Source organism: Cnephaeus nilssonii (assembly GCF_951640355.1).
Source record: "Cnephaeus nilssonii genome assembly, chromosome: 5".
NCBI lineage: Eukaryota > Metazoa > Chordata > Mammalia > Chiroptera > Vespertilionidae > Cnephaeus > Cnephaeus nilssonii.
Genome location: NC_137076.1, coordinates 86,471,700 through 86,494,254, shown reverse-complemented (window position 1 = coordinate 86,494,254; position 22,555 = coordinate 86,471,700). Strand labels below are relative to the sequence as shown.

At 37.1% G+C, this 22,555-nt stretch overlaps 1 protein-coding gene across 3 annotated transcripts in view; it reads right to left on the bottom strand.

The window, feature by feature from the left end:
• SPINK5 (serine peptidase inhibitor Kazal type 5) overlaps window positions 1–22,555 on the bottom strand; it is a 70,102-nt gene that overhangs the window by 7,439 nt on the left and 40,108 nt on the right. For 2 of the 3 annotated variants that reach the window (XM_079771573.1, XM_079771575.1), the window contains 16 exons: window positions 21,697–21,745; window positions 19,165–19,292; window positions 17,237–17,324; window positions 14,471–14,598; window positions 13,763–13,826; window positions 11,376–11,503; window positions 9,849–9,945; window positions 8,292–8,419; window positions 7,273–7,345; window positions 6,563–6,690; window positions 6,034–6,112; window positions 3,857–3,984; window positions 3,008–3,080; window positions 2,239–2,319; window positions 2,007–2,134; window positions 781–880 (listed from right to left, as the gene is read on the bottom strand). In XM_079771573.1, the coding sequence (XP_079627699.1) occupies window positions 781–880; window positions 2,007–2,134; window positions 2,239–2,319; window positions 3,008–3,080; window positions 3,857–3,984; window positions 6,034–6,112; window positions 6,563–6,690; window positions 7,273–7,345; window positions 8,292–8,419; window positions 9,849–9,945; window positions 11,376–11,503; window positions 13,763–13,826; window positions 14,471–14,598; window positions 17,237–17,324; window positions 19,165–19,292; window positions 21,697–21,745 (1,600 nt within the window). The remainder of the gene's footprint in view (window positions 1–780; window positions 881–2,006; window positions 2,135–2,238; window positions 2,320–3,007; window positions 3,081–3,856; window positions 3,985–6,033; window positions 6,113–6,562; window positions 6,691–7,272; window positions 7,346–8,291; window positions 8,420–9,848; window positions 9,946–11,375; window positions 11,504–13,762; window positions 13,827–14,470; window positions 14,599–17,236; window positions 17,325–19,164; window positions 19,293–21,696; window positions 21,746–22,555) is intronic. The other variant, XM_079771574.1, reaches the window with a different exon arrangement.

Below are 22,555 nucleotides of genomic sequence, written 5' to 3'. Positions count from 1 at the left end.
GAAGATAATTTCTAATGATAAAATAATAGTTTCATTAATAACAATCCCAAATATGCATGTACCTAAAATATAGTTTCAAAATATATGTGATAAAAATTGTCTAAAAGTGGAAATAGATAACTTTACAAACATAAATGGAAATATTAACATACTTCTTTCAGTAATTGATAGCATAGCCAAAAATAAATAAGATATAGAATATTTGAAAAACAAAATTACCCAGTTTAACTTAAGTGATATTCATAGATCTCTATATCCAACAACTACAGACTACACATTCTTTTCAAGTACACATGAAATTATTATCAAATAAACCTTTTACTGGGCTGTTAAACAAGTGTCAATACATTTCAAAGAATTAAAGTAATAAAATTTAAGTTTTATGATCCCAGTGGGATAATACTGATAATAAATGTAACAGTGATAAGGTTTCTAGGTAATCAGAAATTAAATAACACACTTTTATATAACTTATGACTCAAAGTAATCAGAATATAGAAATGCTGTGAAGTGAATGATAATGAAAGTATAGACTAACAAGTCATAGCAGTTCTTGCATTGAGTTGATGGAAAGTTATGTCCTATTTTCCTTTAATTAATAAAGTTATTATTGAAGTCACAAGTGACAATATGAGTAAAAGGACTTGAGGCTGTACTGAATCAGCCCTTCCCAGGCTTTTTGATGGAAATGAGATCCATAGGGGGCCAGTGGCAACCCTCCCCCCCCACTAATGAGCAAATTAAATTAATAAGTAGCTTTCCTGAAAGAACAATTCTTACCAGAGTAGATTTGGGGGAATCTGGGCTGTCTTCCTCACTGGAAGATCTAGGTTGGGATGGCTTTTCTTGAAGTCTTGCCCTTTCCAAAGCTTCTTTTTGACTAAAAAAGAAAATAAAAAGTAATTTAAAGTTATGTCCACAAAAACTAGCTTCTATAACTTCCAGTGGGAAGTTAAGCAATTCTAATAAAATAGGATGGAACACTAGAATATTCTATGTTCAAAACACAGAACATAGAGAGTGACCAGGGTGACATGTTAAGGAAAGTACATAGTAGGGCTCTGGTTTAGAGCTCTTATCACATAATAGATGTGTGACCTTAGACACTTTGCTTAAATTCCTTGAGCTTAGATTTTCTAGAACATAAAAAAAGGTAGTATTGGTAATTTCTTCCTCAATAAAAAAGCAACATTCTACAAAGAGCTAAATGAATACTGATGATGATGATGGTGATAATTGTGATCATTGTCATCATTATCTATCATGCCCATTGGTTGCCAAATATGGTTGTCCATCAGAATAACTTAGAAACCCTTTCTCAAAAACAAATTTCTTAACTTTGGAGATTGACTTTATATATTTGGAGGCATAAATATATATTCTACCTAATAAAATAGTAATATACAAATTGACCGCACCTTCGCTACGCCCAAGCCACAGCCACGCCCACCAGCCAATCAGGGTGAGTATGCAAATTATCCAACAAAGATGGCAGTTAATTTGCATATGCTGAGGGAGGGAGGAGTTTAGACTGAAGACAACTTAGAAGGAAGAGGGAGGAAAAGCGGAAAGCAAGGTGGCTGCCAGAGGGAAAGCCCGGGCAGGGCGGGGCAGCGGCAGCGGCGGCAGCCACAACAGCGGCAGCGCACACGGCCGCAGTGGCCGCTTGCAGGATTCTTCCTGCAAATGGGCTACTAGTTTATATATATTTCTCTTTTGAGTCTGATCTAAGTTGGAACAAAACTCTGAAATAATTTCTTATAATTATGATCCTGAGAGATGAAAAAAACTTTTTTAAGTGACAGCTAGTAAATATCATGATTAGATCTTATATCTGGATTTCCTGTCTCCAAATCCAAGCATTCTTCCTCCTATACCAGATGTTGTCAAATTAAGGGTCTTGAATATAAAAACGTGGTTTAAGGACCCCATATTTATTTAAACGGCAGTTTCTACAAATACAGTTCCCCCACATGCTGAAGGGGTCATAGGGTACTCTTACTCACAAGACAGTTCTGCACATGTAGCACTTGTTCTTATACAACTTTCCATCAGCACCACGCACAGGGTCATTCTCCCGAGTGCAAAGGAGCTCGTCATTCCTTAGGTACGCCCGGAAGTTAGCACACTCGTCCTGGAAAATGAGAAAGAAGTGAGCGTGGCTGTTTCCCTTTACCTTGGTGGTTTCCTCACACTGGGTTTGAGGCGGTCCTCTCTTGGCTCTGGGCTCAGACTCACTGCACTTATCCTGGCAATGGAGGCCAAGGAATGCCCAGACTTTCCATTCTCTGTTCCTTTCTGAACCTCTTTGCACTGGTCCTGCAAATGCAAGGAAACATAAAACAATGCTTGATAGACCTTCTGGTCTCTCATGTCCTTTCCTTCCATCCTTCCTTTCCCCTATTTGCCACACGAGATGTACCCTTGACCAAAGGACATTCTCACAGGAATTTAACTCTACAAATGGGATTGATTATCACTGCTAAAGGACTGAATGACGATGTCTTCTTCCGAGTCTTGAAAAGCAAACAGAAAAGGCAGCATCATACATGCATGCTATGGATTTGTGGATGCTGAGAAAATCATCTGGAGAAAACAGAAAGAAAGACATCAAGGCTTTGCGATTCGATTATATTACTTTCGCTGTTAAATCAATGTCAGCAAGCCACCTGAAGCCTCCTTTCACATCTAGTGTCAGAGATAAGCATGCAGGGGAGGAGAAAAAAGATTTCACCCTTTATTTTTCAACCCACATTTCTCCCAAGATAAGAGACTAAAGTAATGACACACTGTAGGAGAATTCTCTACAAAACTGAGAAAAACATAAAACCTCAGAGCCAGAAAAAGCAAAAATCTTATTATGCCCAAAGCGACAAAATGGGAAAAATCAATTTTCTTTGAGGTAAAACATTAGCATCTTCATTATCCCAACACTGGAGTAGAACTCAAAATCTCAGGATGAAAAGTAAAATAGTTTTCTTCATATTTTTAAAGAAATAACCCTAACCTTTTTATCACTTGAAGGTTTGTTGTGTGATTTTTCTTCGTCATTCTTTTTTCTGTCACTAGCTTCTCGGTCACTGCAGAAGAAAAAAGGATAGGGTAGTTTTTCCAGGATTATTATTGAATTTTTAAACCAAGAATTTCTCCAGTTCTAAACATTAACAAATTCAAGAGTTTTTTCATGTTTCAAAAATACCTAAAATAGTTTTGTTTGTTTTTTTACTAATGAATTCTGCTTGTTGGAATTTTCATAATTTATGGCAATGCTTTCAACTTTCCTCAATCCAATTACTATGCTGTCAGAATCATATGATCCTCTTAGGCCATTACTCTTTTCCCCTAGTAGAATCTACTTATGGGTTTCATATAGAGAGTTGCTTCATTTCTCCTTTTTACTTTTCTAATTAAAGCACAACTAAACTCTCCAATATTGATTGTTCATTATATAGTTTTAGTGCTTTAAAGTTTATAAGCATGTTTAATATTATCTCCTCAAATGCCTATAAAAACTGTATTGGGAAATGATTGTTCCCTTCACATACAGGAGGAGCCAGGCTCTGTAAAGTGAATTGGCCTGTCCCACGTTACTTAGCTGATAAGCTTCCTCTTCGAAAGCCAATAATTTGGGCACAATCCACTAGCTCTCCCCCCATCCCACATGCTGCTCAACATCAAAATGAATTTCTTATGGAACTGCTCTAGAAACTTATTGTCCTCTTCTCAAGTGAGGAGCTGTTATTATATTTGTCACATGTGATTCTAAGTGCCTGGATTTTTAAATTAAGAACTGGTTGGGCTTTTTTTTGCCATCAGGCACAACACATCAAACTGATCAATAAACCTCCTCACGTACAAGATGCTCTGACACATTGCACACTTGTTGACATGCATCTTCCCATATGGACCTCGGACGGGGTCGTTTTCTCTGGTGCAGATGAGCTTTCCATCTCTCACCATGCTCCGGAATTCATGGCACTGGTCCTGCCAAAAGGAGCAAAGCAAGATGTTAATAGTCTGGTCTGAGAACTGAAAACAGGATTGGCTGGTAAGGTCTAAACTCAAAACACTTCAGGGAGGAAAATATCTAGAGAAAATGAAATTTTAGAGATGGAATGTGTTTTAAAGGCACTTTATTCAATATATGCTCAGGAAGTTAGGATCCTCTCCACAACATCCCTCTCAAATAACTGTCTTTCCCCAATGGAATTTTCTTTCTAAGGCAGCCCATACCATTTTTATGCAGGTTTCTATTAGGCTGAGCTCAAAACCTGTCTCTCTACAACTGCACCCATTATTTCACACAGAAAAAATAACCTCAGAATGAACTAAAATATGCTCTTTGGGTAAAACATACTAAAATGTAAACTTTTAGCTTTGTTCCACAATAACAAAACAAAAAATAATCAAACCTGCATTATATTCCAGGTACTTTTTTGGGTGCTCTGATAGATTTCTTTACTTGTCATAAAAAACCCTATACAATAAACAGCATTATCCCCATTTTACAGATGATAAAAGTAAGGCTTGGAGAGAATAAGTAACTAAAGTCAATGTTGGATTTGTGATAAAAAACTTGCTCACAACTATGCTGTTTTCCTTTTCTTCACTGCTTTCACCTGGCAGAAAATGAAACTTCTGTATATTTGTGAGAAGATGTTCCTAAAAAGAAGCCAAAGGAACTGGGTCCTCAGGATCGGGCCTCTTTCTGTTGAAAGCTTTGGGCATCTACAGAAGTTTTTCTTGAACTTCGGTTAAGCCCAAAGAGCCAAAGTAGATATGTGGAAAGATTACTTAACAAATACTGCTAGTAATTTAGATTATAGTTATCCTTCTTTCTTTAAATTGTGATGTCCATAGACAACTCTAGACCTGTTTTTGTTGAGCATTTAAATCTGGAATTCAATATCTGATTAACATATTAAATGTTTCACAGCTATCATTTTTAAAAGCTACTAGAATAATTTCCCTTTCCAGGTGCCCAGCATACCAATACATATATGTTTATGATAGCATTCACCTTCCTGTATTGCAACCTTTGCTTTATGGGTGCAATGTCTGGATCTTCCATTTATTATCTGTCTGTAGTTATCTTCTCTGAGTTTTTCTGAACTGTAAAATTGGAAAAATACCAGCCACTGCATAGATTTGGGGTTGGTTTAAATATGATAATGCAAATGCTTTGTAAAGCTTATTTTACTTTGCATGAGTAGATAAGACTACAGCTCCCTTTTTGCCACACATACACACACACACACAATATCTGGACATTTTTTATATGTACATACAGAGAGAGGATGTTTTTGTTTTCCATTCTTAAAATATATAATAAATAATTGAAAAAAATTGACCAGGATTACAAATAGAATAAATGGCCAGTAGATATCACTCGAGGTTGTACAATAAAGCCTTTTCGCAAAACCATTCATTTACCAAAATGCATAGCAGATATTCCCAACATATTTTTAAAATGATAACTACTATTAAGTTTCATTTTGTTTAGTCAGTATAGACAGTGAAAAGTTGCCTCATTAATGGGAAAACTTTCCTGGGGAAATTTTACTCTTCTAATTGGAGCTCAGAGATGGGTTATAAGAGAGTGTGCTGTGTCATATATTATGTAGGTGTTGTAAAGCATTGACATCATGTGTTAAAGTACAAAATTGAACACAAGATGGCACTGTAATGCCAAGTCAAGAATTTATCATCATGAGCGCCAATGATACATGCTTTCTTATTTGTAACTTTTACTTGGTTATTTTGTTTTTGTCTTAAAACTTCAGAAAAGAAATTTACTTGATAACAACAATAATTTGACAACTGTCACTGGCCCTATAGATGGTCGTAATTGCATCAGAGGTGCTCTTAGGGCATTGATTAACATGCTATTTCTTTGTAAGACATGGCCATGTCTTTCTTGTTTACCATTGATATAGTTATAATGACTACAACAGAGTAGGCATTTCATAAATATTTGTTTGATAAATTAACCATACAAAAAACCATCCATATTTAAGTATTGACATATATTACCTGTTTTTCATTGCTCCTTTCTGATGTGTTTTGCCTGTCGTCGTCTTCTTTCTTTTTTCTTTCAGCTGCTTCCTTTTCCCTGGAGGAAAAGAATGGAAAGAAACATTTCAACCAAAGTGGACAACCACCTCATTAATTACTAGATCTGTCTTTAAAAATGTGTCATTTTCTCAAATTGATGAGAAATGATTATTATACTTTAAGACTCACAAAGGCCCATTTTAAAAATTTAACTTCTTTATTGTTTTGAGTATTACATAAGTCTCCTTTTCCCCCATTGACCACTCCCCAGCCACCCCACCCCCAGCACATGCCCTCACTGCCCCCCCCCCCCCCCGCCAGGTCTGTGTCCATTAGTTGTGCTCATATGCATGCATACAAGTCCTCTGGTTGATCTCTTACCACCTTCCTTTTACCCCCAACCCCTCATACCCCCTACCCCCATCTTCCCTCATATGTTGGACAGTCTGCTAGATGCTTCTATTACTCTGGTTCTATTTTAAAGGCCCATTTTTGAAAAGATACTCACAATTTTTCCTTACACATTGCACACTTATTGCCATGTGTCTTGCCATTTGAATCACGGACAGGATCACTTTCTCGGGTGCAGATAAGTTGTCCATTTTTCATTTGGCCTCTAAATTCATCACAGGGATCCTGAAAAGAAGGGCAGATTACCTTAGGTATGACTGCTTTCATACAGTATTTGATTGGGCTTTGAAATCTGAAGATTTGGGCGGCTCTCTCTATGGAGCATGCCCAGGCCTTTCCCTTTCCCTCAGGCATATCTTGCTTCTCTCTTTCTCGTAAGTTCCAATGGCCTTTCTTTTGCTTCTATAACTTGTTCCCTGAGCCCACACAGCTCAGCTGGCTCATTTCTTCCATGGCTCACTTCTCCTACCTCTATGACTTTCTAAATAAACTCTTGCTTGTATTTGGGGGACAGGGGGAGGAAGAAGAAAATCTGAAGATCTTGACTCAAAATTTTACTAGGCTGTTGAGAGAATTAAATAAACTACTATTTATAAAAGTGCTTTGTAAAGTATAAGACTATAAGATTTCCATTTGATATTAAATTTCCACACTGAACAAGTTACCAGTGATATTTACATTAATGATGGCTTCTGATCTAAGGGCAAGATCTTGGTTGGCAGCAATGACATTTCTTTCCATATTTTTGATAGCCAAATGTTGACTTACAGAAAGACCATTCTTGTCAAAACCTAGTTAATGACTCACCTTTCCTGATGCTGATTCAGTCCCATTTGCTCTATAGCCAGAATACGTATTTTTTCCATCTGCTTGTTTTTCCCTAGAAAAGTCAATAGTCATCTTGTTAACATGTATCCAGGTTTCAAAGGCCCCTTAGAGTTTATGTGTCTTAGATATCTTCCTGAACAGAGAATGTCTCTGCATATCCCCATCATGGATAGCCAGCTGGGTTATTAAGAACCTTCCTCGCCTGGCTGGTATGGCTCAGTGGTTGAGCGTTGACCCATGAACCAAGAGGTCCCCAGTTCAATTCCCAGTTATGGCACATGCCCAAGTTGCGGGCTTGATCCCCAGTAGGGGGTGCACAGGAGGCAGCTGATCGATGTTTCTCTCTCATCTATGTTTTTATCTCTCTATCCCTTTGCCATCCTCTCTCTCTAACATCAGTAAAAACATATTTTTTAAAAAGCTTCTTCATCACAGGTAGATATTCTAGGTAGATCAACTCAAGTAATTTTAAAGTCTCCTTTATTTATTTATGTCCAAATATATCTCCCTGTAATTTCTATCCTTTAGTCTTATTTCACATTTTCAGGACAACAAAGAACAAGCCTGCTGATTCATTACTTCTTTCTGATATTAACCCTTGAGATATTTAAAGCAAGTTTCAGGTCTCAAAGTCCAGCTTCCTCAGTTATTTCACCTTTTCATCGTAAGTTGTAATTTTTAATTCCCCATTAACTCACCATTCTGCTACCTTGATTTGTAGGTCAACTTATTATAATGTTATTTTTTAAAAGTATGGAGCCCATGATATAAGAAAGATCGAGAAATCCCTTAGGATCATGTGTTTTTTAACCTCTTACCATTCCTTAGGGGAAGCAGGAGAAATAATATTTTGGAAATAACAACAAGAATAGTTTTCATGTAGGGAACTAGGCATTCATTCAGGAGGACTATGTGGCTATCTTTCATGAGAAATAGGCATTCATTCAGGAGGACTATGTGGCTATCTTTCAGACATGACTGTTAATAGAAGTACTCACAGTATCTCTTTACACATGGAACACTTATTGTTGTATGTTTTGCCATTAGCATCACGTACGGGATCACTCTCCCTGGTACAGCTGAGTTTTCCATTTTTCATATTATCCCGAAACTCAGCACATTGGTCCTGAAAAGAGAGAAGAGAATAGGTTTTCTGGATTATGTGGTCTGTTGCATTGTTATTAAATTTGTTAAACAATTTGAGTAAGGAATGTTCTTGTCAACCTTCTCTTACATGGGACATAAGATCTAGGATTGCTATGTACAGGAAAAAGTGGACTGGGACCACCCATATCCTATGATGGTTAGTTGTCATGCCTAATTTTGCTGCTTTTAATGTTCCAAACAGGGAAATGACAAAGTTGGTGAAATTTAACAGCATAGATCAAGGGTCAGCTATTACATAACCTATAGGACTAATCTGTCCTGTTGTCTGTTCTTATATACAATGTTTTATGTATAAAATTTGAAATACCCTCATTCATTCTAGATATTATTTATGGCTGCTTTCCCACAACAATGTCAGAGTTGAACGTTGCAACAGTGACCATATGACCCACAATACCCAAAGTATTTACTATCTGGACTTTTAAAAAATTGCTGACCTCTGCTGTAGGAAGGAAAAAGAAATGCTGGGAGAAAGCATAAAGTTATGCAAAATGCCAAGGAAGATATACTTGAGCAAAGTATAGAGAAGACAGACAAAGGTTCTTCTTTAGGAGGCTGAGAATGAGAACTCAGCCTCCTAAAGGAGAAAAGACAGAAAAACAGAAACACCAAAATTTGTCAAAGGCAAATATTGGGCCTGTGTCAGATCTAGAAGCGAAGAAATGGTCTTGATACCCCAAGGTTGTAAGGAGAGCAATAGGGGTGCTATAATCTTATGAAATTGTGTTCACACACTCAAGGCGTGGGCTTATATGCAACACTGTCATGCTGACATTTAAGAATATCTCAGGAAATACGCTAAACACTTGCCTGAATTATTGTATATTATCCCTCTAAGAGTGCTGCTAAGTCAGGGACACTAGAGTTCAGTGAGATGAAGTAACTGACTGAATGCTTCACAAGTTTTAAGTGAAAGGGGCAGAGTCGTGCCCCAAATTATCTGATCCCAAAACCTATGCTCTTTCACCATATTATGCTGCCTTGGACCAACAGAAAATATACCTCAACAAAGTGACTGCATTCAGGGAAAGCAAGAAAAATAAAAGAAAATGAAGAGCATGTAACACTGATGTGAAACCACGTTTACACCATGTACTCTCCTGTGATCCATATTGACATGAGAGCTAGTCTGTAGAAAGAGAAGCCAGGAGACTGGGATAAGGCCATCACATTAATTATTCCAGGTTTAAAGAGGACACAATGAGCCCTGGAGAGACTAAAAATTGCTGAGGTATTACCCTAAGTTTTAAGGGGACGACCCACTGTTCTTCCAAGGACATTTTCACACTCAGCACTACACACATTCACTTTGCTCCACAGCCTTTGCCATGGTCCTACTGTCAGTGAGTTGAGCTCACCGTGGTTGTGAAATTAGAGGTACCTCTCACCTGAGCTTTCCCTCCACCACCACCGTTGGAACCATGCTCTGTAGCAATTCTTTGCTTTTCTGCTTCTTTTCTCTTTCTTTCTTCATTTTCTTTCTGGCTGGAAATTAGAAAGTGGGAGGCAGGGGATAATAGATTACAGAGTGGAGCGCATGCCTATGCGTTTCTCATCATGTGGCCAAATTAGATTGGCACAGAATTCACCAGCACTTATTGAACATCTATTATGCTGCAGGCCTTCTTTGAAAACAAAAAGGTGAATTATGCGGAGTCCTCATTGCCATAGAAGGAAACCAATATTTACAAATCGCAAACAAGACCAGGTGAGCAATTAATTAGTATTTCAGAAAGGCTCACTGAATCTCCAGGTATTTCTCTCAAATACTTCATATTTAAGAGGTCCAAAAATAACTATCTTCTTTACCAAATGTGTTCTTACTCCTGGATTCTCTCCCTTCCATGAAGAATGAAACACTGGTCACCTCTCACTGCTCCCTCTTGGTCGGCTCAGATAGCTGTTGCCACATAACACTGATTTCACCTTCACAGTATCTCCCATGCTGATCCGCTCGCCTTCTGTCCTATTTCCCGGGCTCCAGTGACTTTATATTGGGTCTTTGCGAACCCCTACCACCACCTGGAGTATTCTTAATTTTAGTCTCTCCCTTCTGTTATTCTCCTTTATACTGCTGACATATGAATCTTCTTAGAGGAATCATATTCATCTACTACCTAAAAATTTAACAGCCTTTCCACTCTATATAGGATTGACTAAAAAATCCTTGATCTGGCATTCAAAGCTGGTGAAGTGGCTAAGTATTAACTAAACTTAAAAACTTGCACTTTACTGTACATATGACAGTTTTCTTAATTTTAGATCTTTACCTATGCTGTTCCCTTCTTTTGCTCTCATTCCTTTCAGTCCTGTCCTCATATTATCCAAATTATAAGGTCAAGTTCTATAGCTGAATGAAACTATTAACTTTCCCTTCCCTGAAGTAGTATAACATATTGTCTATCTCATTTTTCATTTAGCAGTGTATTATGTTAACTAATGCCCATGTCTAATGTCTAATGAACTATATGATTTCTCGAAAGATTCTTTCATTCATCTTTGTAAAACCATTATACACGTTATACATTGTAGATGTTCAGTAAATGACTGTTGAATGACAAATAATGTAGTCGTACTTCCAAACATTGTGTAAAGAGCTAATTTTCCTTTCCTAAAAATGTGGTATTTTCAAAAGTATAGATAGAGGAATTAAATTGCTTTTAAATTGGTATGTTTTCTTCCCAGAGGAAATTAAAAAATAATCCAGAAAAGGGATCCAATGATAGCAAAGGACTAACAATTCTATCGAGACAAATGTTGTGATCCATTGATAGGCTCCACCCCAGAACTAATGGAGAATATAGTAACAATCTAATATATTGTCCATTTCTAGAATTGCAATATTTATTATCTCCCCAGCTCTATGCCTCCCCAACTCTGCTGACCCACAGCAGGCGCTTCCTTTGTGTACTCACAAGACTGATTTACACATGGCACACTTGTTGCCGTGGGTCTTGCCATCTGGTCCACGCACAGGATCATTTTCTCGTGTGCAAAAGAGATTTCCATTTTGCATTAGGCTCCGAAATTCACCACATGTATCCTAAAAGGAGCAGAAAATGCAAGAGCTTGAGTATTTTCTTGGAAATTACTTTGTTGGGTTCCTACTAAGTGCTTCCTAGAAAAAAAGGTAAAATGACCTAAGGATTTCTTTTCTGGCAATTGTTTTTGCTCAATTCCTACTGAGCACATAGGACTTAAAAGGTGGCATATCTTTTTTTCCCCCTTGAGATTTAGCCCCTGAATTCAGACTGAAGTTGTAATCACAAACAAGCAATAATCTTTTAATACAGTGGGTTCTCGGAGAACTGGTCACATTTCTTACTCTGGGTTTTATTGTCCATCTCTGTTATAATAATAAAAAAAAACACACCACAAAACACTGGACAGGTCATAGAATAAAAAAAAATGGGTTTAGATAGCACTTCAAAGTTTATCTGGTTCAACCATCATACTATATCTCAATTCCCTTTATATCATGCCCGCCAAGTTACCTAATTTGCACAGGAATACCTGCAGCAATAAGGAGTCCATTACCCTCCATGTAGTTCATTCCAAAATTTCTATTAGATTGTTCCAACAAATTAGCCATAGTGCTACTTTTGGAGAATCTTAGAAAATAATAAATCCTATAGGATCCCTAGTCTTAGGTTTGATTCTTCTAAGATGTCATTGCAATTAGGATGAGTATGTTTCTTTAGACCAGTAAGCAAAGTCCAAGTATTTTACTTCCCTCAGAGAAACTGAGAATAATTTTCTTCACTTGTTTGGAGAAAGCTTTCTTGTCCTTCTCCCTGTATTCTCTTCCAAGAGCTAAACATCCAAGATACTCAGTCATTCTGTTTCAATCATCTGTACCATTTCTCATTCTGAATTCTTCCCCTTTCCTAAAGAATCTAACATAATATTCCAGGTGTGTCTGGACAGGCACTAACGTTTTGACAGCTATCGCATACTGTTAATTACAATTCCAGTCTGCCATCAAGAGACCTCAGATGGGGGGTGCCTCTCTGTGCCTCAGTTACCTCATCTATAAAAGGGAAGTGTATTCCACTTAGTTAAAATAATAAAGACCATTATGCATTAAGTATTCCATATATGTCCTGGGTTGTTAAGAGAATAACATGAAATAATACACATGGCTGACATCTCGGAAGTACTCAGTAAATGTTCGCTCCAGAATTATCTGAGGAATTAATAGAGAGTAAGGAATCACTTAAGATCATAGAATAGCAATTAGGATTGATTTTGAGGGGTTTTATTTGTTTGTTTGCATCTTTAGTTCAAGTTGAAACTCAATGAGGACAAAAGTGAGTTTTTCTCCCAGCTCTGCTTTAAGGTTCGCTGTCAGATTTCCTAACTGGTCATAGTTATCAAAAAGAAATGTGGTATGAGAGGACAGTTTGTTGGTAGTTGCTAATATGAAATAAGAAATAGTCTGATTCTGAAGAACTTTCTCTTGTAGATGTTGAAAAGTGACCAGATGAGCATATCATATTATTTTTAAATCCAGACCCACAATTATGGGAAATAAAATTGTAAACAAAACAATCAAGCAGAATTCCAAGTGTGATACTTTTGTTTAGCAATTATTTTGATGTCAATAGTTTTTGATGGGGGCAAGGAAATGACCCCAAAATTGGAAAAAAATCTAACTGGAATCAGTGCTTTTAAATCAAGAAAATATTATTTGGGAAAGTTGCTTTTCTATTTTTCTCCAACCTGCTGGTACCAGAAGTATTTAAGGGTAAAGCAAGAAACAAACCCAGTTTGACCAAATGTGGCCATCTAAAACTGCATGGTGTGTTAGAAATAATGCTAGACCGGTATCGAGGAGTCCAGGTTTGAATTCCATTGTTTCCATGTAAAAACTCTGAAATATGAAGTCATGGATTCTGACATCAATATTCCCATTATGTTTCTAAGCAAGTACTTCTTTCTATCTGTTTCAAATTGTCACTTAAAAATATGGGAATAAGTTAAATTAGGAGTTTACAAGTAAAACTATGGCCTGAGTGCAAATCTGGCCCACCAGTGTTTTTGCAAATAAAGTTCTACTGGAACACATCCATGCCTATTTGCTTTAGAGCTACAACAGCAAATAGAGTCTCTGTGATAGAGACCGAACAACCACAATATAAAATATCTACTTTCTGGCCCTTTAAGAAAATTTCTTCAACCCCGGGACTAAATGAACCTCGAGATCTCTCACACAGGCTTCAGTAATTTCATGAATTGTTTTTAAAGAGAAACTAGAAAACCTCATTCTTTCATTGTGGTCTGAACACTCCAGGACAGTTACCTTTTCAGTTTCTCTCTTAACTTTTGTTCTGGATTCAGCTTCTTTTTCTTTTGCTTCTTGCTGGCTATAGGAGAGAATGGGTGGAAAGAATCATTCCCAGCACCCAGTACATGTTATTCTAAAGGGGAAGTCTCTCCAGATAGAAATATTCCATTCCTTCCCTTTCACAACCAACTTAGCTTGGGAGTGAAAAGGCAAATGCACACCCCCATATTATTCTTGCTTTTAATGTTGATTAAACAGTAAGACATGCCACAGTGAGCCAGCAAATACATTTTCATCATATTTCTTTTAGAAAATAGAGATTTGTCCTTCTCCCCAGAATGCAGCTAGAATACTTAAAAACAGTGACTAGATATTAGCAAATTTTCAATTGATAGGCCCAATGATTACATCTTTAGGTTATTCATGAGAGTATGTATGCAGAGAACAGAAATCTCCATCCTTGTATGCCATTAGCTCGGGGGAGTTTCCCCTTAGCACATGGTCCTCCCTTGATGGTGATCCACGTGCCATTCAGAGCACTGAGAACAGTACAAAGAAATGCACTAACTCTAGGGCTTTATCATAGGAAATCCCCAAACTCAATTCAAAGATAGCCTTCATTTTCTACCTCCTATAGAAAACCTCCAATATCCTCTCTGTTGCCCGCCCCAGATGAAGGTATCTTCTCCAATCAGCAGAAGCAGTGGCTGAAGATCTACTCACAAGAAGGCCTCGCACATGGAACAGGTGTTGCCATGGATTTTCCCATCCAGGCCCTCAATGGGGTCATTCTCTCTGGTGCAGGGAAGTCGTCCGTTCCTCATATAGTTACGGTACTCACTGCACAGTTCCTGCCAAGAATCAGGTAACTAAGTATTAGAAAGCTTCCTCACATGACCCCTTTGAAAACTATGATATAATGAACCAAAACATAATTGATAAATGGAAAAGGTAATGCAGAAGATTGATAATAGCCAAGATGCTTTTCAGAGGCCCAGGTCACACATTATTTGGAATATAAGATTGTTGTTCCATATATTATTAGAAAACCTTCAATTCAATGTAAATATTATTCTCTGCTTGGCAGCAGGAGATATAGAAAGAAGAATAATTTATTGTTCCTTTTGTAAGGAAATTTGTGGTAGGCAGGACAGTAGCTCCCAATCCCCAAATTTGTATGAGCCCTAATACCCAGAGCTTGTGAATATATCACCTTAGGGCAAAAGGAATTCGCAGATGTGATTAAAGATGGGAGACTGAGATGGGGAGATTATCCTGGAAAATTCTAGTGTGCCCAATGTAATCACAAAGTTCAGCCCTTAAAACTGGGAGAATGAGACAGACGAGATAGTAGAGGGAGACATGACAGCAAAAAAAATAGAGATGCAATGTTGGTTGACAAAAGGGGTTCAAGGGCAAAGGGACATGAATGGCCTCTAGATGCTAGAAAAAGCAAAGAGACAAACTGTTTCCTGGGTAGTCTAGAAATGAACACATCCTACCAATCTTTTGATTTAGCCCAGTGAGATGTGTGCCAGACTTCTAGCCTAAAGAACTATAAGTCAATAAGTCTGTATTGTTTTTAAGCTACCAAGCTTGTGGTAATTTGTTAGAGCAAATAATTTTTATTTTCTTTTGAATAAATACATAGAAGCATTTATAAGTTAGAATACAACAAATTAGATAATTGAGAAATAAAGAAAAATTATTGGCATAAAAGATGACAGAACTATTAAGTATATTGTATAAATGAAGAAAATCTTCAGGGAGCCCCTAATACTTATTCTGAGCCATGAAAATTGGTCAGAATTTTGATGGACAGAGGAAAGGTACATTCATGACTAAATATGAGCAAGACCTTGTAGAAGGTAAAATTCTCTGAATGTATAATATTGAGGACTTTAGATATTTGCGGTCTGTGCTGTTATATATTAATGGATAAGTTCCTTGAGATTTCATTAAAAATAATAAAATAGTGTCCTTCTGTTATTAATGAGAAAACTAAGACACAAACATGTCAACCGTTTGACCACTGGTGTGGAGATGGATGAAGCCAGAATTTGAACCCTGACAGTCTGAGTCCAGAGTCATGTTTTTAACCTCAACTTTATTGAGTCCATACCATGAGAATGGGAGCCCTGAATTAATGCTTGGCAACAATAACAAGTGACTAGTATGTCTGGACAAGGGTAGCAATGGGTAGGATCGTAGGAAAGGAGGTCGGAGAGGTGGCAGCGGTCAGATTGAGTATGGCATTATAAGCCACTAGACCGACCTTGGTCTTTATTCTGAGTGAGATGAGAAGACACTGGGTAGCATAACCTGTCTTGTATTTTTTAATAATTACTTTGGCTTTAGAGTTGAGAGTAGATTGTAGGATGCAAACATAAGAATAGGGAGAAGAAATGAGATCTTCTAAATTAGAAAAGGATAAAGGAAATAAGTAATAAAGATCTGAGGCATAGCCTATGAGAAAATTACAAATTGAAACAGTATGTAAAATCTAAAGCACATCATGGGCATTAAAGCTAGAACTTGTGGCCAAAACCGGTTTGGCTCAGTGGATAGAGCGTCGGTCTGCGGACTGAGGGGTCCCAGGTTCGATTCCTGTCAAGGGCATGTACATTGGTTGTGGGCACATCCCCAGTGGGAGGTGTGCAAGAGGCGGCTGGTTAATGTTTCTCTCTCATTGATGTTTCTAGCTCTCTATCCCTCTCCCTTCCTCTCTATAAAAAATCAATAAAATATATATTTTTTTAAAAAGCTGGAACTTGTGGTCCAATTGCTTGCTCTCAAATTACTAATTATATACAGTCCTGAACTTCTTATCTGAGCCTCTGAATGCTCTTCTATAAAATACGGATAGTAATACATTCCTTGAATGATTACTACAAAGATCAGTCATAAAATTGTTAGACCACATTGCATACAGTAGCAATGAAATAATTAATAGCCATCACCATTATCATTGTCATTATCATCATCATCATCATCATCATCATCATCATCATCATCATCTCATTATCATCATCATGGAGATGTTAAGAAGCAAACCCAAGGCTAAATGATGCTGTGGAGTAATTTCTCCAAAAATCTCACAGAAAATTAATTGGGATGAAAACCTAGGTAATTTTCTTTAACTAATAAACACCTTTACATGACAAGGTATTGGGGAAATCTAAAATCTTCCTCTATTGGATTGCATTCAGACAACAAGACAATCTGCATGTACTTCTTTATTGGGATAATATAATTCACATGCTTAGTAGAGAAAAGGGTGGTTGACCTCATCTCAAATGCACAAGCAACTAGATCAAAGTTGTTATGCATAAACTGAACTGGAAGAAGGGATCTTCATATCCATGAGGATCCAAATACATTTTCTCAGTTTGCAAAGTCACTACAGACACTAGGATTGGGAGGAGGGAGCAAGGCCTGGCCTAATGCGAATGGAATAGGTGAGCCGCTCCGATGACCTGAAATACCTACCTGTACTGCTTCTCTCTTAAATTTCTCAGCTTCTCCTTTCTCCTTTCCTTCCTTGACATTATTTTTCTTCTCTTCTTCTTCAAGCTCACTGCAATAAAAAAAGAAGATACAAGCTAAATACAATTTTTCATTCTCTTTGGTAATGTATTTTCAGAAGGAATGAGGATCTCCCAGACCAAAGGTCAGATTCAGTCTTCAATACAATTTTATCCAGTTCAAGAGGTGCTAATACTTTGCCCATTCATGCAGATAAATTCAGTAGTTCCCAGCATCATTTAAAAATTAAAACCAGCATCATTTTTTATCAGTATGTGAACTTGAGGTGGTCTTTTTTCTATTAGTCTGTGCCTTCAACCAATAAAGCCTCAATTGCCTTGATTTTTTAAAAAATTGTGAAACTTTTCCTATTTAAATAACTACCACATCAATGATGAAATAAAGGTATGAAACCAAGTCAAAAAATGGGTCCATAATCAAAATAAACCATGTTTCACTATAACATAAAAATTGTAAATATTATTTTAATGGCATTAATAATATTCAAGTTGAAATTCAAGTTTTAGAGTGCAATAATGATTCAAGCCCAAGGAGTTTCAACAACTAATATTTGGAGGTTGTTCATGAGCCTGACTGGCATTCTTGCCATTTTCTACTAACATGAAGCATACATAGTAAGGCTGGAAAATATCCTTAGCCTGTATCACGTCTAACCTAGTCATCACCTCACTAGCAAATCCAGCAGGTGAGAGAAAAGCCCTAATTTCTGCCCTGCCCTGTTAATCTCTTTTTAAGGAACTTAAATCTTATACTTAACACTGGAAGAAGACATGGGAAAGTTAAGGAGCAACACTAACTTTGCACCTCTTTCAGGGGATATTATTTAAATATTTTTCTCAACATTTATTTTAGCTTGAGGCTCGGTAGGAGATTAGGAGTCTAATAAGGAGAAGAACTAGAGGTGGTAATATGTCATTAGCTTCTCCTGTATTTTTTTTATTTTTATTTTTTGTTAATCCTCACCAGAGGATATTTTTTCTATTGCTTTTCAGAGAGAGTGGGAAAGAAGGAGAGAGGGAAAGAGAGAGAGACAGAGAGAGAGAGAGAGAGACATCTATGTGAGAGAGACACATGGATTGGCTGCCTCCCGAATGCTCTCCCAACAGGGACTAGGGAGCAAACCCACAAACCAGGTATGTGCCGTTGACTAGGAATCAAACCTGCAACTCTTTGGTGTGCAGGCTGACACTCTAACCGTCTAACTACACTGGCTAGAGCGAGCTTCTCCTGTATTGTCCCACACAATGGAGTAACACAATGGCCTATTGGGCCCTAAACCTGGCTTACGAAGAAGACATTTTAATAAACAGCTATGACATAGGCCTGCCTCTTAGGGGTTTAACTCTCTACACTAAACCACTTCTCAGAGTATTTATTCCACCTGTGTATAGTAATATTTCTGAAAGGATAAATATGATTCTCTCTAGTCCATTTCTTATTCAGGTTACTTTAAGAGTCTTTATATACCAGACCCACAGACCTTTGTCTAAATGGTTTTCCCTTAACCAATATCTGAATATACTCACAGAATCATAAAATGTCAGGGGTTGGAGAGAGACCAAAGAGATCATCCCACCCAGATTATCAAAATTCTGCTCTCTTTGTTATTAATGATTATTATCAAATGTTAAGGAAATTTTGGCACTAAATTAAGACTTTTTCACCCATTGCTCAATTAGGAGATAGAAGGATTATTGAATAGAGAATAACATTGTCACTATGTGATTCAACATTACCTAATGTCTTGCCCAAGTGCTTTTAAAATTACCTAGCATACAGTATATAATCTATACATCTCTGAAAAAAATGTGAGATTCAGGGATGCTTAATGATGAAGAAATTCCATGGGAGAGATAAGGGTAGAGACTCACAACACAGTTGCACACATAGCACACTTGTTTCCATGCATTTTGCCATCTGGGCCACGGACAGGGTCATTCTCCCTGGTGCATATGAGCATTCCATTCCTCACTTGGCTCCGAAACTCACTGCAGAGCTCCTGGAAAATGAAGAAAATATTTTCTCAGAGCAGTTTTCTACCCTTCTTGTACCTTTGCCTATTAAGAGAAATAGGCAAAGAGTAAGAAGAAAAAATCAGTAAGTCTTTTCAAAGCTCATGTCACAGACTCAGAATTGTCCTGGCACTAAAATGGATCTGTAAACATCCTCATCATTCTCATAAGGTTGCTTACCATCCAGTTGTAGAAGGCTGATATGATTGATAAAGAACAATATATATGTTGTGTTGCACATCAGTCTATAAAAGCTATGAAAGATCAAAGGTGAGAAGAATCAATAGGCCTCAAAAGAGAGGAACTGATAAATATTGCTGAGCCTTCATGAGAAAAAAAGGGAAATCTTTCCATTTGCGACAATTTGGATGAAACTTGAGGGCATTATGCTAAGTAAAATAAGTGAGGCAGAGAAAGACAAATATTGTATGATCTTACTTCTATGTGGAAACGAAAAAAAGCCGAATTCATAGAAACAGAAAGTAGAATGGTTACCAAGTGGTTACCAAGGGATTGGAGGGCAGGGGGGAAAATGGGGAGATGTCAGTCAAAGGATACAAACTTCCAGTTATAAGTCAAATCAGCTCTGGGGACCTACCATACATGGTGATTACACTTAACAATACTGTATTATATGCTTGAAAGTTGCTTAGAGTATATCTTAAATGTTCTTATCACACACACACACACACACACACACACACACACACACACACACACATAAATGTAATTCTGTGATGGAGGAGTTAACTAAAACTATGATGGTAATTTTGAAATCAACACATTGTACACCTTAAACATATACAATGTTATATGTCAATTATGTCTCAAGAAAGCTAGGAAAAAATAAGAACAATGTGCAAAAAAGAACATTGCTGAACTTTGATTTGTCTTTAGAGCCTGAGAAAAAAAGAGAAAAACATGCTCAACTAAGAAATAAAGAAATATCTGAAATAAATATGTGGAGGAGAGAACAAGTATGACATCTGGAGAAGTTGACACCTTTCAGGGAGTTACTTGTTAAAGTGGGGGATGTAGACTTAAAACTGGAGAGCAACAACAGGAGTGGAGAGAAAAGGGAATGTGTTAGAATCATTTGAAAAATCTAAGACAACTTAGCAACTCATCAGATATTATGGGTAAAACAAATTTTCAATTCTAAATTATCAACAACAAAAAAATGGTTTCAGCTAACATAAAGTTATTGAGAAAGTGAGTCAGTTTAAAGGTAAACTTTTAAACTGTGTTAACTTTCCCCAAATAAATTATCAGGCTTATACTTTGCAGCTATTGCTAGGAGATAGAATACATAAAGGTAAATATTTATAGAGCACTAATATGACAGTAATCTAGCATCTACATACAGACAGATTTTGTTTTGCTACTTGTAAAATTATCTATATAATAAAAGCCTAAGCGACTGTTATGGTGGAATGACCAGAATGACTGGTCACTATGATGCGCATTGACCATAAGGGGCAGCCGCTCAATGCAGGAGCTGCCCCCTGGTAGTCAGTGTGCTCCCACAGGGGGAGCGGCTGCTCAGCCAGAAGCTGGACTCACAGCTGGCGAGTGCAGCAGTGGTGGCAGGAACCTCTCCCACCTCTGTGGCAGTGCTAAGGAGCAGTGAGCCGAGCAGTAAGGAGCCTGCTGCTAAGGAGCAGTGAGCCAAGTGGTAAGGAGCAAGGAACAGTGAGCCAAGTGGTAAGGAGCAAGCAGGCAGGCGGTAAGAAGCGAGGGATCCTGGACTGTGAGAGGGCGCAGTCCAGGCTGAGGGACAAAGCCCAACCACCACCCCACCCCCAGTGCATGAGTTTCATGCAACGGACCTCTAGTAAAATTATAAAAGCATGTAGAAAAAGGACAGTGGATTAAAATAACTAGAAAGTCAAAAATTTACATAATAATCATTAACTAGGAGTGAGAATAGTAGTATTTCTTCCATATTTGGGAAGTGACAAAGAAGAAACATGATAAATATTTGTGCTTTTTTTTTTGTAAATTGGACTAATATCAATGTTAGAGATCTTGTACTTTTATTAGAAATAACAGAGATTTGAATTACATAAATTAAAATTAATAAATTAAAAAGATTGATATTAATAATCTGTGCCAGGCAACAGAAATTGAAGAAAAGCCAAATATAGAGACTATTCCTTACAAAGTTAATAACACTCCAATTTTCATGAAATGAAACTCAAAATTTGAATTATCATGGAACAAAATTGGTCCTCTGCAAACTCCTAATCAAGATCATTTTCCCTCAGGTTAAAGGTTTTCTTTGTTCATTTCAGGCATGAAAATTGCATAGGAAAACATTTCTGCTGATGAGATAGCTAGAATGCTATTACAGAGAGAAAGGCATAGCACTAGCATTCCTGAGAAAATTACCTTTGCAGCTTCTCTTTTAGCCTTTGCTCTTGCTCTTTCTTCTTGTTGACTATAAGTAACAGGATGAGGGGTGTGGGGGAAAAGAGAAGAAATGAATCTTAGTGCAGTAGAATAGATTCTTAACATTTACCAGTTGACCATTCATTGCTTTGACTATTCTTAAGTAACCCCAAAGATCCAATCATAGTTGTTTGTAATTTTATTGGAATAGATTAGAATGACTCATCTCTCCTCAGGAGAATGGGATGCAAGAGAAAGTCCCTTAATGAATAAATCTGTTTAGCTTCCCAGCAAATACACTGCAATAAAAATTTCTTATTTTCTGACTCCTTCGCATCTGCAACAACTCTTTATAAAGTGGTAATATTTGGCTTTTAAGAGGCAATATAGCATGGTAGTTAGGAGGAAAAACTCAAGCCAGATTGCATAAGAAGCACAAAAATTCTTAATCTCTTTGTGGCTTCCTCATCTTTAAATGGGGAGGATAAAGGAGAGACAGGATAGTAAGGTAGTAAGAATACTTTTTTCATTAGATTGTTATGAGCCTGAAATGAGTTGATACATGTAAAACAATTAGACTAAGTATCTGGTCCATAACAAAATGATTGACAAAAATGGTATAAGTGATTGGTATTTTCATCATAGTAATCATTATTAGCAGTGACTTCTCCAAAAACAGGCATATGATGGAAGTGAAGTGAAAGTGACAGTTCTTAATCATTTTGGATAATTAACAGTGTTGCAAGCTGAGTTCAGTGAATGAATCTATAGCATAATTGAATCTATAACACAAGCAATTTAATCATGTTATATAGACAGAAAAATATAAAATAATTTGTGAAAATGTTTTAATATGTTC